This window comes from Corvus hawaiiensis, chromosome 4 (assembly GCF_020740725.1).
Source record: "Corvus hawaiiensis isolate bCorHaw1 chromosome 4, bCorHaw1.pri.cur, whole genome shotgun sequence".
In the NCBI taxonomy this organism is placed as follows: domain Eukaryota; kingdom Metazoa; phylum Chordata; class Aves; order Passeriformes; family Corvidae; genus Corvus; species Corvus hawaiiensis.
The window spans coordinates 4,062,578-4,079,529 of NC_063216.1; the positions used below are offsets into that span (position 1 = coordinate 4,062,578).

General features: G+C 41.7%; 1 protein-coding gene across 4 annotated transcripts in view; it reads left to right on the top strand.

Moving 5' to 3' along the window:
- The first annotated feature begins 8,135 nt into the window (after nt 1–8,135).
- The window catches only part of PIK3C2G (phosphatidylinositol-4-phosphate 3-kinase catalytic subunit type 2 gamma), a 197,216-nt gene continuing 188,399 nt past the window's right edge, over nt 8,136–16,952 (top strand). For 2 of the 4 annotated variants that reach the window (XM_048302295.1, XM_048302298.1), the window contains exons 1-3: nt 8,136–8,224; nt 11,532–11,719; nt 14,622–15,352. In XM_048302295.1, the coding sequence (XP_048158252.1) occupies nt 14,705–15,352 (648 nt within the window). In that variant the 5' untranslated portion in view covers nt 8,136–8,224; nt 11,532–11,719; nt 14,622–14,704. Of the gene's footprint in view, nt 8,225–9,638; nt 9,811–11,531; nt 11,720–14,621; nt 15,353–16,952 lie in introns of those variants that run through there. The other 2 variants (XM_048302296.1, XM_048302297.1) reach the window with 2 other exon arrangements.

The following is a 16,952-nucleotide window of genomic DNA, read 5'->3' on the forward strand; positions in this document are numbered from 1 at the left end:
CTTTTCCATCTGCAAGCAGGGAGGAAGGTGAGCCGACAGGAGGACCAGAGATGGAAGGGGATCTACAACAAATCTCACAGAACCCCAGGCCATGGCAGAGCAAAGGAAGACTGATGAGGACTGCAGTCTCCAGCCCCATGTGGCTTCTTTTCTGTTTGGCTCTGGAAGGCTGCAGTGAGGAGGATTCACCACTACATCGGATGAAACTGGTTTTTCTCTGCTGTGGTCCTGTGCCTCTGCTGAGGCAGACACATGTTTAGGATGTGAAAGATGAGACTGTGGAGGATTAGGACTATTTTGGAAAAGCCACAGTTTGTTCAGAAGTCTCATTTATCCTCTCCACAATAGCTTTGAGTGGAGAATGTAGCTTTAGGGCTAACCTCTTCTAAGAATTAACAGCCTTAATATAGCAATTTTTAGAAATAGCCTTGATTTCTTTCAATCTTGCAGTGGAACATTCATAATACCACGCTGTTGTCTAGTGCTTTTGAAGAGTTTTCAGGGACAGTCAGTATCATAATTTGAATTTTACTACCAAACTCAGCCTTACAAAATAAGTGTTTAAATTCTGTACACCATTTTTCTGCTCTGCCCCCTGAAGCAGGGGTGAAATCCTGGCCTACCTGAAGACAGTGGCAGAAAGCCCCATTAAACTCCTCTGGAGATGGAATTCCAGCCTCAGTGCCTGTCATTTGTTTTACTTTCTCAGATTTTAATACCCTGAAAAATTGAATTCACTGAAGCAACAGCCTCTTCAGGCCAGGTTCCAGGGAATTCTATCTGCAGTTCAGCCCTCAGAGTTGTAGATGGATCATAAGATTTTGCCTTTTGGCAAATAAAAGAACAAGGGGGCCCTGAAACCGCGCTGTTCTTCCTGCAAATTTTCTTAAAAGAAATTTTTAAAAGTGCCGTTCACAGAGAGAAGAAAACAATCTAAAACAAAGAGTGTTTCTATAAGGGATCCTTGTTTTGAGTATTCCAGTGATCTTTCAACAAGCTGTGCCTAACTGCAAGAGGGTATCTCTTGACTTGCCCAAATGTTTCAGTGGTGCAACAAAAGGGTTCAACAGTCTGGGACAGAGAAAGATAGTGACTGAACCTCAGCAGTCCATGGAGCTTATCAGTTCAGATGTGAGGGAAAGAGTAATGTGGAAAGAACACAGAAATGCTTCAATCAAAAAAATGCAATGGAACATTGGTTGGTTGGTTGGTTGCTTTTTTTGGTGCCTCTACAGGCTTATCAGCATCAGGGTAGCTTAAGCTTCTCTCTTGTTATCTAAAAGGGGCACCATGCTTTATTCCATGTTTCTTCCTTTGATATATTTGTCCAAATAGATGCTTATCCAGTGCTTGGCTGTAGTCTACTCAGTCTCCTGCCTGGAAAAGGCAAAGTGGTGCTCTGTGCAATGAAATCTCAGGCTTGTGGTTAATCCTGCACATCTTAGCATTTTAGTTACCCAATCTTCTAAAAGATAGGGCAAGTTGGGTACTCAGAAAATCAGAATTTCTTAATCCTTTCTTGTCATAAATTTAGGTCTCATGGCCCTTTGACAATTTCATCTGCTTACAGCTTTTCCTTGGGTGCAAAAGCAGTGACCATAATAGCTCTTAGGAAAATTTGGAACTCAGGAGGGATGGGTTTGTTTCACAGTCACAATTGTTTCTACTCAGTTGATGGTTTGCTATGTGCACTTCTTATGTGCAGGAATTTGAGGTGGTACACATCAGCATGTGGCTCCAGGGACCACAAAATTATCTCATGGCTATCCTAACTGCTGTAAAGTAGTTAGTGAATTCTAAACTTCTCTTTCACTATTTTCTTAGCCTTCTTAATCTAACCTGTCAATCAAATCTTGCTGAATCATTATTTTGTGTTTAATAGCTGCCCAGAGATTTGTTTCTGAATGGCTTTTTTTTTCTTTTTTTTTCCCAGTTTAAAGCAGAGCTAGCCTAACCCAGAGAAATGTGATCTGAGTTTGGAATTTTGGGAGTGCAGAAGTTGACTGCTTATGTAACAGCACAGCAAAGCCAGTGCAGGTTTCCTTATCCAGAATTCCCTCTGCTTTCTCCTTTCCAGTTTACTTCAACACTCAGCTTGAACCAAAGTCACAGAGGGTGCATTCTAAGAGCTGTCCAGAGAATTTGGGCAGATAACTGCGCTTCCATACCCATTTGGATCGTTCATCTAATAACAGGTAAGGTGCTTGTCTCTTGGATTTTAGGACCAAAGAGTTAAATCTTTGATTACAGCTTGTAAATATGTGACCATTTTGAGCCCCTTTGAGTTTGAGAAAATTTATGTGTATTGCCTGGTGCCTTGATTTGAAGTGCCAGTCACATTCAAAGCAGAAAGAAATGTGTTATCCAAAAAGTGAATCGGGGTACTGCACCTAACCTCGGCCTCACTGTGTGTGCTCACACTTGGAATGCTCTGCAAGATTTTGGTGGTTAAGTTAGAGAGGCAATGGGGAGGTTTGGTGCAAGGGAAACTACGTGGAGGGGAAAGAAAAGCTGGTATGGGAGGGCTGAAAGAGGAGCCCTTCTGTGCCTACTGTCTCTCAGTATCAAACTCTGAGGTGTCACTCCCATCCTAAGGGTTCAAAGGGTTAATAGAAAGAGGGATTTTAATTGCATTGGGCACAGTACCTATGATAGCCCTGGTTTAAACTTTAAAGGACAGGTGAAAAGAGAGAGAGGGAGCTGAATGCTTGCCTTATATATCGGAGAAATTGTTCATTCATGTGAAATGCTGACCTCTGTCATCCTGCCAAGATGACTGGGCCCTAGGGTGAGAGGCTGCTTGAGTGCTGGTTGCAAAAGTTAAAGCTGCCTGGGGAGTGCTTTAAAAGGACAATGTCAAGGTTGGTCTACCCAAAATCTGACCTATCTTTGGTTTTTTCTTTTCTCTCTCTTACATCTATTTGTAAAGTTCATGTCTTTTTTTTTTTTTTATGCTTTTAAAAATCTTTTAATCTAAACCAAAATGCTTCAGTTGCATTTAGAGGGTAGTGATTAAGAGAAGCTGTGAGTGTTCGGTGTGGCAATGCAGATATGGTGAAGGAGGAAAGATCCTGAAATAAAACACAGGTATGAGGACTGTCTTTGAACTAGGTGATCATTAATAAATGAGAATTCAGGCTGAAATGTGGAAGGAATAAATGAAAATGAGCAAGGATAATTTTTACAAATTGAAAATACCAGTGCAGTTCCAAACTTAAGTTCACAACAAGTTAATTAAAAACCTCTACTTATTTTTATTCTAATAGGTTTTTTTTCTGTTTTGTTTTGATTTTTTTTATTCTGCTGATTCTCAGTAACATTAGATTGTTACACCTAATTCCTGTCACAACTGAAAAATACCCTTCCATCTTTTCTCTGCTTGATGGCCTAATTAAAACCATGGTATATCAGTATATTTTTTTCTACATGATATAATATCCCAAGATCCTTTTAACTCTCACACAAGTATTTCACCTGCTAGAATAATTTCTAGCCTAATTGGAAAATAGATGAGCTAACTATCTGTGCAAGTCATAAAAGGGAAAGGAACAAGACGAAGTAGGAAAATCAAAATAAAATCTCTTTTCTGCACAAAATTATGATGCTTCCCAGAAAATGCAGGAGGGAATAATCCCACACAACCTCCCCGCCACGAAACAAGTCAAATCCGGAGCCCTGAGGATCGCAGTTCACCACTTGTTTTACCAGAAGAAATCTCTGAGCACTCCGACGAAATCATCTTGCAATCTACTCCGTGATCACAAGAGGGCGGCCGGATCAGGCAGACGCGTTCACTTTCAAGTTGACCTTTCAAAGCTTTCAAGAGTTTATTCCTGTTTTGAAAAAGTTTTCCTGTGAGCTGCGAGGCTCGCTTCTGATGTCCTTCTCAGTTCTGAAAGAAAACGCAGCTTCTAAGAAACCCTGGTGTGTCATAATCGCTTTCCTAGCTCCAAAATGTGATCCTTCCCTTGCTTCATGTCGCACTGGCTTTTCTAAATCCTGGAGGAATAGATGACCTTGCTCTGCGCTGTGGAACAGGGCAGCTGTGGGGAATAGAAAGAGACTGGAGTACAGGAGCAGGACAGCAGGAAGAGCCCACAAGATAATCAGTTCCTCCATCCCTTCCCAGCCCAAAAGATCACAAATCATCCTGTGCCTTGGGAAACATCACTTTTGCAAAGCCTTTGAGTGCTTATACCAAATTCTAGTACTTGCTAACAAAGACAACGATAGGGAAAAAAAACCCAAACAAATCCACAGCACCTTTTTGCAAAACAAACCTCTACAATTTTAATTTCTAAATTCTCTTCCTCTTTGTAACTAAGGTTTCCCATACTCTCTAAAGCAGAGTAACAACCCAGGCAGCAGTAAAGAAGCTGTCTTGGTTAAATGACACTCTGCCTCCTGCCAACAAGGCTATTTAGTGTTTATCTCTATTACATCCATCTGTAGCTAATTGCATAGTTATGGTAATAGTGCCCTCCAGAGGAATTTTGAAGGAATTATAATACTCGGAGCTAATACAAAAGATGTTCTAAAAATGAGTGCAACAGGAAAATGGAATATTATTAAAATGATATAATACTTGAACCTCAGGGGGAAAAAAATCTCAGTATCAAAGCTCTTTCTATTTTGCATGTACATTTACATCTAAGAAAAGCATTACCTCGTTACAATAGGCTTCTTTATAGCCTGATAGAAAATGTGAAGTTTGCATAACTCCATTTGAATCAGGGATATAAAAGTAGATCAACCAAGTGAAGAATGAGAGAGCTATTCCTAGTCTGCAGCAGACACGAGCAATGTATTACAAGTGTGTTATCTATTATGAGTGGGCTCCAGCCTCAGCCTAGGATGTCTGGATTTTTCCTGGACTTGGTGCTATAATGTAGACATGGCACAGTTAATTGAGGCACTCGGAAGAAAGTGCAGACGCTCAAGGAGCCCTTTGGATGAGGCTTGTTTTAAGAGCAAGATAAATCATGCTTAGAGTCTCAAATTTCAGTGACTGTAACCTGCTGTGACACTACACCTCAAAGGAAGGGCATGTTGCTGTGGAACAGCAGGTATCTTATTTTAGACCATGTCCTGGAGGCCTGAGCACAGCCTTCTGAGATCACACCTCAGCACCTGAATGTCCGGTGCATTTAAGTTTCCTCATGTTTCTTTCGTTTTAGTTTGTTTTTTGTTTTATGTCTTCAATTCCCAACCTACAGGGTCAAATGGCTTGTTTTACATTCTGAAATTTCTGTCCCCTCCTCCTCAAAAAACCCAGCCAGCCCTTAATGAAAGCTGAAATGGCAATGAGTTCTGTGTTCATTTGCTGTTAGGCATAGCCCGGGGTCATGTTTGACCTGAGTGCTGCAGTTTTCAGTCAGGGTCCGGGTCATCAGGACAGCTCCTGTGGTGCCACTGCCAGAACTGGAAGGAGCAGGGTAGTGTTGGTGTTCTTGGGACTGGGTGGATCTGGTAAGGTCAGCACTTGCTTGGGAAAGAAGGGAGATAGTTGTGCTGCTTGTGATGTAGTTCTTTATAACAGAGTCACCACCCCCAGTCTAAAGCTTCTTCTAAACTGAGGTTCCTTATTTTGCATGAGCCACAAAGGAGAGTGAAATGAGCTATGCACAGACTGGTAGGGCAGGGGTGATGAGACATTACTACTGAATGTAGGGAATGCACCCAGAGCTTCCTGGTTTTTTTCACTTGCCCCAGTAACTGAGGTGAAGAGTGTGTCTCTTCCTGTCTGTGCTCATGCACTTAGTGCAGGTGATTTTGGCCATCTTGTAGGCCATGGTGATGGATGTTAATATTTGTTTCTCTAATACTAGTTACCCCCACCCAAAAGTACCAGAAATGACTGCCTGTGCAGAGACTATTGAGCTTTTGAATGAGGGGGTTTTTTGCGTGGGCTGTTGAATGGGTGCAGATGAGTAGAGCTCTCTTGCTTTTCTCTCTTCTTTTCCTAAGCCAAAGCTTGCCAGATGATCTGACCTCACTGTGAGCTGGGAACCTGTCCCTGGAAGACACCAGCCACCTGCAGAAACCACCATGCATGGATATGAACTCCTCCTCCTTTATCTTCCCCATGGTATCTGCTTCAGCAGGATTTTGTCCTGCCCTTCCCCCAGGGCCTTGCTGTTCTCCCCAGAGGTACAGGTGTAGCAGCTCACCTCTGATGTGAAGCACCGTGCTGCTGCTTCCCTTCCTGCACCGACCCACTCCTGCTCTTGAGAGGCACACAGAGCAAGATGGGGAGGCCAAAAGAGTGGGAGCAGTAAGGGTTGCCCAGGCTGCCCAAAGTAGTGCAAGACAGAGAACAAATCCAAGTCATGGCTGCTGCAGTGGGATGAGTGCCTTTGGTATCAAGCAGGGTGTATGCTTGCTGCTGCACAAGTGCCACAGTGGGAGTGGCTTGTCCAGCCCTAGGGAAGGCACCTCACCTGTTTAATTCTAGACAGGGAATGAAGAGTCTTCCTTATGCCCTCCTGATTCATACATACAAAAACATCATTAGTAAAACCACCAGCAGCCTAAGCACAGGGCCTGACACAGCAGAGAGCAGCTGGTATTTAAGAATAATGTGTGTGTGTGTGAGTCCCATTGATGGGGAAGGTACTTTGGGCTGATAGATGAAGCTGTGTTCTCAGCTCTGCAAGTATCTCTTTGCCAGCCACTCATTCATGGGCCGGTCCAATTGTGGCAGAGAGCTGCTGTGAGCTTAATTTCCACACAGGAGTTTGCAGAAATATGTTTTATTGCAGGTAAGCCATCCCTTTGCATTATTTATGTGAAAACTTAAGTAAATTATTGTTGGCTTTCATGCTGTAGGTAAAGTTGTAATGAAAACAGTAATGAATGCTTTGCTGACATGCATAGGCAACCTAAGTATGCAGCCAAATTAGCTATCTAAGCAGATGCTTTATGTCCTGAATTGCGTATAAGGAATGCTGTTCAGTTGGTTTAAAAAATTACATATACACCCACAAACTCTTTTTTTTTTTTTTTAATAAAAGCCATATGGTTGGTTTTTTTGTTTGCTTTTTTTTTTTTTTAAGCAACAGCTTCAATTTTACTGTGAGCAATTATGACAGTAAAATTAAACTTGGAGGAAAGATATAAGAAGCTGACCACATGCAAGAAGTTCAGGGAAAATTCAGAAATATTGTAGTCATTAAGCTGTTGTAATACTGCAATATGTGCAATATTGCAAATAGAAGAAAGGTTTATATTGTCTAAGTAAGCTATTCCTTGGCTTTAGAGGGCTCTATCATAGAATGGTTCGGTTTCAAATGGACCTTAAAGATTTTCTTGTTCCAACCTCCCTGCCATGGACTTTCCACTATCCCAGGGTGCTTGGAGCCCCATGCAAGGGGATTGAACACTTCTAGGGATGGGGTATCCACATTCTCTGAGCAACCTGTTCCAGAGCCTCACCACCCTCATAGTAAAGAATTTCTTCTTGCTATCCAATCTAAACCTACTCTCAGTTTGAGGACATCCCTCTTTATCTTGTCACTATCTGCTCTTGCAAGAAGTTTCTCCTCATCCTTCCTGTAGGCTTCCTTCAGGTACTGAAAGGCTGCAACAAGGTCACCCCAGCCTTCTCTTCTCCAGGATGAATTTTTCCAGCCTTTCCTCATAGCAGAGGTACTCCATCCCTCTGACCTTCTGGACTCACTCCAATAGCTCCATGTCCTTCTGTGCTGGGACCCCAGAGCTGGATGCAGACCTGCAAGTGGGTTCTCACCAGAGCAGGGCAGAGGGAGAGTCAGCTCCTTTGACCTTTATTTTTATGCTTAAAGAGTTATTAATTGGTTTTCTTTGGTAAAGACAGTAGAGCCCTGGTCTGCCAGAGTCAGTGGTTGAGCTCTGTCCTTTGGGGGACTCTTTGCTCTCCTTCTCCTCTGGCAGCCTTGCAGAAGGCCCAAGCACCACGAGCTGCAGTGGAAGGGGGTCTTGGGAACAGTGATGAGCCAGCTCACTAAATTTTCTATAGGGAAAGCCTGCTGTCATGGCTAGGAGCTTACCTTACCAGTGTGCCAGTATCACAAGGCTGTTTTTCTATTTGTACAGTCTGTGGTATGAACAGTTTCTAGAAGGTCAACAAACTCTATTGAATACACTGGAGTGACGGAGTGAGTTTCCCAGAAAGCCACTGGGCAGACACATTGGGCTGGGAAGACAGAAAGAACAGCAAAAGACAGCAGTGGAAAAATCAGAGAAGGTAAGAGAAATGGAAGAAAACTAAGTGAAATTTATGAAGCCTTATGAGCAAAAGCTTTGACTTTAAGCGCTCCTCAGCTTCAGGGTTTTTGACTTTCAGCTGAAACTTGTGGTTTGATTTCTTTTCTGAATCATTTAAGCTCTCTTCTTGGGTCACTTAGCATTCAATAGACGTTTGTATGTATGCACATATTTTAGGCTTTCATAGAGAGATCTCTGTATGTGTACACGTATATACACTTGCATGCATATACATGTGTGTTTAGATACACATACATAAGCCTTCATACACGAGTGTGGGTGTATCTGTATGTATACACATAAAAATTGCCTGCTTGTCTAATTTTAACTGTGTATTTTAGTGTACAGTAAGACTGTTCTACATTTCAGCACCTCATTTTTTCAGCGATTTGATTTTTTTAAAAGCTGGAGTAATTGTTTCTGCCAGGAACAACTCTGTTGAAGGGCGCTGTTCCTTTCAGAGGATCAAAGTACAAAAGATGTTCAAATAAAAGGAGAGATTAAATTCTGTAGGCTACATTTAGTCCTAGCTAGCTTTGCAGTCAGTGTGTGCAGGCTGGGAGGTTGATCTTTCACAACAGCCTATTTCAAACCTCAGGAGGGTGTTGGTAACTTAGTAACTTTGTATATTACGTGTAGGTGTCATCAGAGCCTGTGAAAATGTTTTCTATGTTAAACAATTTTTTTTTTCAATTTGTTTTTCTCATAAAAGTGGAACTTTTCTTCCCGCCCCCTCTTTCCTCTCCGTCCTTTCCCTTACTTGTTCTGTGTGAGTAAACAGAGGGTGAGGAGTGTTTTCAGAATTGAAAGTCCTTCTTGCCCTTTACAACAAATGTCTCCTTTACCGATGAATCATTGTAGTGACTCAACCGCTGTACTGTGTCTGTTGCAACTTTTATTTTCTTTGCCCGGCAGCATCTACTCTGCTGGGTTTTACTTAACAGGTAGGAAGGCATAACCCCTGCTTGATGAAACTTGTGAGAAAGAAATAAGGGCCTGTAATACAAAACAAAATCTTTTTAATTTTTTTTTTTAACCAGTATTCTTGTTCAGCTGCTGCTTAAACACAACATCTTGGCATTTGTTCTTGCCAGCACATGGAAAAACCCTGATGTATCTATGAAGTTTTGTTGATACACTGCTCCAGGAGAAATATCACACCCTCTTCAAGCAGGACCTCAGCAATCATGAATCTTTCCCAAAAAGAACAGCTTTCTCAGAGGGACCATATTTGTCAGCGATGGTGATAGATAAGACGGTGTTCCCTGTAGCCAGACATAAAGCTTAGCTGCCACCGAGCTCGACACAATGATCTCTATTCCCTGCCTCACAGTTTTGGGGAAATAACAGTAGGTGGCACTGGAGAATAGTAGCACAGAAGGACGCAGCTTTTATGAAATGGAGCAGTTTCCTCGCTGCCTCTCTGTTTAGCCAGTTTCCATCCCCACGGATTGCTAAAACACTTTGCTGCATTCCCTTTGCAAGCCTATTATTACTCGAAGCCTGGAGGCTTCAGACGCAAGAGTGCTGTTTCAGAAAGCTCCAAACTGCCCGTGAAGCACCACTGTGAGTAAAAGCCTGCTGAAGATAGTGTGTTCCATTCTGGGGGGGGGTGCGGTGATTATTTTGCCAGCTCTTTCCCTGCAGCTCCGTATCAGACCTGGCTCCAAAGTGCACAGCTAAATCAAATCCACGATTCTTCCTTAATCTGAGCGAGCTGCCGCTCTTGCCGGGTGGTGGAGCAGCGAGAGTATCTAACAGGAGTAGAGGAGACATCCCAGGGACTGTCTAGTTCTCTTTGTCGCTGGAGATTTTGTCCCACATGCCAGCGAAAGAGGAGGAGACAACTCTTGGTAGTTCTAGGAGGAATTAGGGTAGAAAGTGACTCAGCAGTTCCCTGTCTGCTCCTTTAATGGGAAGCACGAAACAGAAAAATAGCCACCCTAAGAGCCTGAGAAAATTCTGAAAATGTTCAGTGTTTCCCAAAAAAACCCTTCATAGCCTTCTCCTAGAAATCACCGTGGGGAGAGAGGCAGAGGGGTCCCAGCTCGGTTTGTGTTATGTGTGTAGCCTTCTGTGTGTGCTTGGGAATAGGCGCTCTTCCCATGCGCGTTTCCTGTTTTCTCAATCCTCCTCCTTTAGCTGTGCCCAATCGCCGTGAGGTGAAGCAACACCCCACTGCCACAAACTCTGAAATGGCAGCTCCTAAAATTGGTGTGTTCCTCTCTCTCAGGATCACTTCACAGTAATCACTGGAAATGAGTACAGTACAGCACAAATGCCACCAAATAGCTTGTGGAGCAAGTTGACATTTTGAGAATATATGGAGAATATATGAATATATGACAAAAAAGGCATCACCTTTCACCAACTGAAATAAGTTTTGTCCTTGTCTAACTGCATTTAAATCACAGTGACATTGTTGACAGTTTTTATGCTTTAAAGGCTAGGGCTTTTTTCCTGTAGTGCTTTATCAAATTATTACTTCAGTTTTTCAGATATAAGATATCTGATATTAATTATTAACTTTATATGCTTTATCCTTATCTGTTCAGTCTTATTGCATGGCTTTTTCTAACCAAAATACAGTTTTGTTGACACTTATTCCCTCGTTGTTTCTGAGGGTATTTCCGTGCCTGTTACAACCTTGGGATTTGTTTGAATTCTGAATAGCCACTTCAGTGGAGCAATTTATAACTTTTTAAGGAATGGTATGAAGTGTGAAGGCAAATGGTCCCTGAGGGAACTCCCTCTGTGTTGTGTCTGGAGTGGCCTCTGCTGCTCCCTTTTATGGAGGGTCCTGGGCTCTTTGAGGTCTCGGAAGATGGACGTGGCCAGTGCTGTGTTTATTCCAGCTCTTCAGGCCCTTTGCAGAGAGCCAAGTCCCCACTGGTCCCTGGGAAACATCCCAACATAAGGGAGGTTCTTCTACCATTGTACTACCCCAGCTCTGCACACTGAGGAGCCAAAGCCAGAGGGCCACTCTGCCATCAGAGTTTTGTATTGTCCCCCTCCCCTGTGGTTGGAGCTGGGAGCTCCTTTCGGAGCATGTAGGTGGAAGCTGTGTGAAGATGGAGTAGAGTAAAATCCTGTCTTGGGCAGAAGTGTTCCTAAGAGGCAATTCTTTCCCTTCAATGAAGTTGTTATTTTAAGCATGTTGGAAACTAGCACTGAAAGTGTGAGATAACCTACCACTATATTTAAAAAAAAAAAAATAAAAAGTATGGTTGGGTTTCCAAATCAAGAAAGAGAATAGATAAGGTGTTACCTTTTTATTGTTACTGCAGCTGGAATTTTCCCTGAGGGATGACTTGGGAAAAGAATCATCACCGCCATGAACCGGTTAAACAGGAAGGAAAGCTCCTGAGGGAAGAGTTACGCCTCCTTGATAGTGAAAGCACATAGGGCAGCTGAAAGTGTCTGTGAGCAGCAAGGCACAGGAGGCTGTACATCCTTCTAACAAGTTGTGTTTCAGGTAAGGAGTTTCAGCAGATACTCTTACTGCTTAGCAAGTGATCCAATCATCTCCTCCTGGGATGTGGTAAAAGGGAGAATCGAGCCTGCAGTGTGCCAAGTTTTTTACAAGGATTCATGTGCATGTCCAAGTGTGGAAAGTGTTTTCGTGTGCTTACAATGCCGTGAGACCCTCAAGTCCCTTGGTTTGTAGTGGATATTTTACAGTATTGGCTGGGATTCTCCCTTAAAACCCCTGATCCCAGAACCACATGATTATGTGAAACTACAGCTGTCATTCAAAAGGACAAGGAGGACTTCAGAGCTGTAAGAGAAAAAAGCCAAACCCTCCAAAATTCAATGCGAATTGAGAAACCACAATGCAAAAAAAACCCCTAAACTAAAAACTTAAGTGTTTTATAAAAAAAATCATATAAATTTTGCCTCTTTAGTGATTTTTGAAAATTGTTTTATCACTGTGCTTGACAAGACTCGGTGAAATAGTGGCTGGCAAAGAGCCAGATTCTTCCCTGAACCTTGTATGCTGCTTTGAAAAGGCCCAAATACAGAGCCTGGTGATTCTGACCAAACTAGCACAACTTACACCACCGATACTTGCACCACAGCATGCTGAGCTTCCACTCTCCGGGGTCAGTTTTAAACACAAGCCTATATGAAAGAGGTACCATGCTACAAACCAGGCTGTCCCACTGTCTGCTCCCTGCCAGACCCTCCCTGTGCCCTGATCCAGGTGGGCTCCCAGCCCAGCGAGGAGAGCAGGGGCAGGATGCACAGAGCAGCCTTTGGCACTGCAGCTAAACTCTGTGTGTTTCCAGCAGGAAAGCAATACTTCTCCTGGACAGCAAGTAGACAAGCACTGATATACACACAGATGGAGCTGGGCTCTGTGTGTGAATATTTGTCTGTGCAGAGGTTACAGAAAGCCACAGTGGTGAATGAGCAAGGTTTTATGTTAGACATTTATGTGTCATCGTAAACAGAATTTGTTTGAAATTCAAGGAAAGTATTTTAGAAACAGTTGAAAGGGTGTAAAAGGTATTGTATTTTCTGGGCCTTATAGTCTTCCAGACAGCCAAGCTTTTTTAAGGAAGATGGGACTGGAGGGAGATTTCATTATTTTATCTTCTATATTTTCCTGAAATATTCCAATTTTTAAGATGAATTAAAAAACCAGTAAAAGACCTTATACTTCTTGATTTAATGGCTATATAATTTTATTTCTTGTTTTCTTTATTTTATTTACCTGCTGTAGAAATGAAAAACGGAGAAAGCTGTAAATGGGAACAATTTCATACAAGAAACTCCTGTTACGATTTTTTTTTTTTTTTTTTTTTAAATGGTGTCATCTTTATCTAAAAGCATAGTGGACTTCAGGATTCATTCTGAGAGAAAGCTGCAAAACCATAATTGCAGTTTATATCACCATTCAGAGTGGTATGCATCATTTTGGTTGTGTGGCCTGGTGTAGTTTCATAAATGTGGGGTTTTTTTCAACCCTGCTAAAGCAAACCAAAGCACGCAACACATAGAATTACTAAGTGGAGTGTTTGAAAGAGTAGCCCAGCCTCTGAGTTGCAGGTTTTATTTCAGCCTGTTTAAGTTTTCATTTCGCTTCTCATTCCACACTCTGGGTGACAGAAGCTTATGTCACCTAGAGTTTGACTTAAAATGAAACAAAAATAAATAAAATTGGGATGAATACCTTTTGTTGTAACGCAGATTTTCATTGCAAGATGCTATTATCTAAACTAATACAGTATCTTGGAGACTTAATGGAAAATCTATTTGTGGAGCTAAGCTTTAGCAATTTCTGAGCACACTTTTTATCTCAATAGCTTTTTCCATTCCTGCTTGGGAATACATTTTTTTATTGACTTATTAAATCAGATGTTTCTGTTTCTTTTAGGTGATAATGTACTCCAGCACAACTGTGTGCAGTGTGTAGTACTGCTGTTCTGTGTCATTTGTGGGTTTTAGGCTACATCTGTGTCAGTAAATGAAACAGGCCAAGGCCTTGAGGGCAAATGGCCCAGAATAGACTTTGGTTGTAGAACTAAACTCCCTTCCTAAAAAATACATCCTCATGCCTACTGGCAGCAGTTTCCAGTGCAGGCTGCCCATCTGAACCATAGGAGTACTTGGCACATGCCAAAATCAGATCAGGAAGTTTGCTAGTAACAACATTAATGATGGAGCTGCAGAAGCTCATGCCCTTGCCTGTTAATTTGCTAAAACAAGTCCAGCCTCAGGCTTCGAAGATAAATTTCTTTTGCAAAACAAAAAAACAGAAAAACCCTGAAATTAATTTATTTATCATTTTTTCCCCCTATATATATGCTGTATCCTAGCTTTTGGGGTGTAGTGTTTTGAATATTAATTGGAGGTCCATGTCTTCTGTATTCTTTGACTTAACTTTCTTCACCTGATTGCACTAAGATAAAAAGTGGTAGAATATGAAGGAATTGGAAGCACAAAAAAGAGGAAAATGTGAATGAAATTGACAACCATTAAGACAAAGCCTTCCTAACTGCTGGATTTATGTTCCTGAATTGTGTGCTTTGCAAGTGTATAAATTATGGGGAAAAGCATGGAGATTTTCTTTTATATTTGTCAGAATTAGTATTTAATATTTAGATCAGTTGTTGCAGGCATCTTGTTGCTATTATTTAGGAGTTGAGGATAATAATAATAGTAGTAATTTGTTATTGGCATTATTATTACAACTATAGTAATAATAATATGTCTGGAAATAAGGATCAGACAAAAGAATAATCTAACTTCACCTTAAGAAAATATTTCCACTCTCTGGAGAAAGCTCTAAAGCAAAAAAGACCAAAGCACTGTAGTGCTTTCATTACATTATATATTTTGGGGTTTAACTTCCATTCTGTGCTTCATTTCAGGTAGCTCCAGGTCCAAACATTGCTCTCTTGACCTTGGAACTCTGAGACTTTCCTGAGGACCAAAAGGACTGAAGTGATCAGCCATGGCACACTTTGGGAGGGTGCCCTTCTCACACAGTGAGTTCTGTGAAGGACAGCCTGGGGACCAGGCATCTTCCCCAATGTACCATTTTGGTTCTGATGGAGACATCCCTCTAGGATTCGATCGAATTGTTGATGAAGTCAGCAATGAATTTTTTTTTTATGGCTCATCTCATCCACATCACCACGAAGAAATGTTTTTCCCGTCAGACCTTTTCAATCGCACTGTGCCTGACCAGCATCTTCATGGTCAGCCTCTCGTTGCTTATGGAGAACTTTACCCTGGAAATCCAGTTTCTCACTGGCAGCAAGGCACCGTGCCACCCATGGTTGGCTTCAGATCTTCTTTGCTACCTGATTGCAGAAACTTCTCTGTGGTGGATTCCCACCCCTACAAAGTTCTCGAGAGAGAACTCCATGGAAGGAATAGTGTAAATTCAGTTTCAAATGTAGGAACAGGCAACATAAATCTGGGGTTTCAGATAGGCTTTGACAATCTGGATGCTCCAAGTCCTGTTTTCTTAGACAATTATCCATTTGGACAAAAAGTGAGAGAAGAAGGTGGAAATGGGGAAGCTTTTTTAACCAACACCTCCAGAAGATGCAGCATAGGACCTGCCCAGCCCCAGGGCTCTGGACATGACAGAGAGGTATTTACATTTTCTTATGTTAACAGTACTTAAAGTTTTTTGTTCTTGTTTGTGGCCTTGTACTTTGTGTATTCACTCACAGTGTTGCAACATGGATTAGAAGCACTTAATTTAAAGACCTTATGAAAAATAAAACATTTATGCCTCAGGGGAAGCAAAAGCATTTTATACCAGAAGAGAATCTAGATTATGGTCTAGAATGCTCCAGTAGGCTCATTTTATGGCTCACTGAACCATAAAACTACCACAGAAGGATAAGTACAGAAATGTAGAGTAAGTTGTGTTTGAAAGGTAAGATGACTAATCTTTATGGTCTGATATGAAACCTGAGATTCAAAATAACAATACATTATGTTGAATCTGTTTTGTTGGGGTTTTTTTTTTTGTTGAGCCAGATTATTTTCTCTGTGTCTAGTCTGTCTGACATATCCTGATCCTGAGAGATGAAACATAGCCCATCCTGCCTTCACCATGTTCTGCATGTACTTCCATGTGCATAATTATTTTCTAAAAATAAACACATCTACTCTAACTGTGGAAGCTGGATCCTATGACACACACTCTGTCTTTTAGCTGTCGGTCTGAAACAAATCCTTTATCTTTTTTTCTTCCTTCATCAGGTGTTCATAGCTCTATTTGTGCTTTTGCCATTTTTAATAACTGTGTCTTATGGGACTCCCATGATTCTCTGTGATGTTATATCTGTCCTCATTTTCTTTCTTTCAAAATCCTGATATGGAGAAGGGAAAAGAAAATGATAAATCCTCCCTTTCCTCCAGTCCTTGTTAGCATTCTGAATCATTATAGGAATCCTGAAATAGCCTACAGGATACCTCTGCACCATGAATATTAAAAGACAGTTTAGGTTCACCTGCTGCTTGTAAATCCCAGTGACCACAGTATCATAAAGCAAAGGAGAAGAGACATTTGATTGACTTGTTTCTATGTCTCTGAATAAGGAGAACTATAAAAGTAAACATATGCAGGCCCAGACAGATGGGAAGGCAGCAGGGGGAAATATATCTGAGGACAAGAACTCTTAAGACTAATCCTGTGCACCTCATTTTAGAATTTCCGTGATGAATACAGAAGAGGAGGGGAAGAATAGGTGAAGAGACAAAAGGCTGTTGTTGCTTTTTACTCATTATAGGAAAACTAAAGCATGCTGACATGATGATGAAAAGAACAAGCCTTCTCAGGAGAAAAGCAGAAAATAGTGGGATACAAATGAGCAGGAGGAGATTAAATCCTGGGATGGGAAGAAGAGGTGCTAGAGGAAGCAAGCATTTAAGAACAGGCAGAAACGCTTCTGTGACGGAGGAGGAGAGAATTATAGGGGAGGGAAGAGAAGAGCTCAGTGAGTCAAGGGCGACTACAATCGAGTGTGTGGGAGGATTTGATTAAGTCAGGGAAGTATTTGAGCTGTTTAGCTCAAAGAGGAAGAAATGGGAGAGAGGAGTGAATTGATTTGTAGCATAAAATCAGTGTGGTCACAGGAATTCCTTCAGGGAGAAAAAGCCATGTCAGGATAGAAAGAGAGCCAAGGCAAGGGGCTGGCAGCTGAACCTTGAGATGATAAGGGAAAATAAGAGTGAGAGAA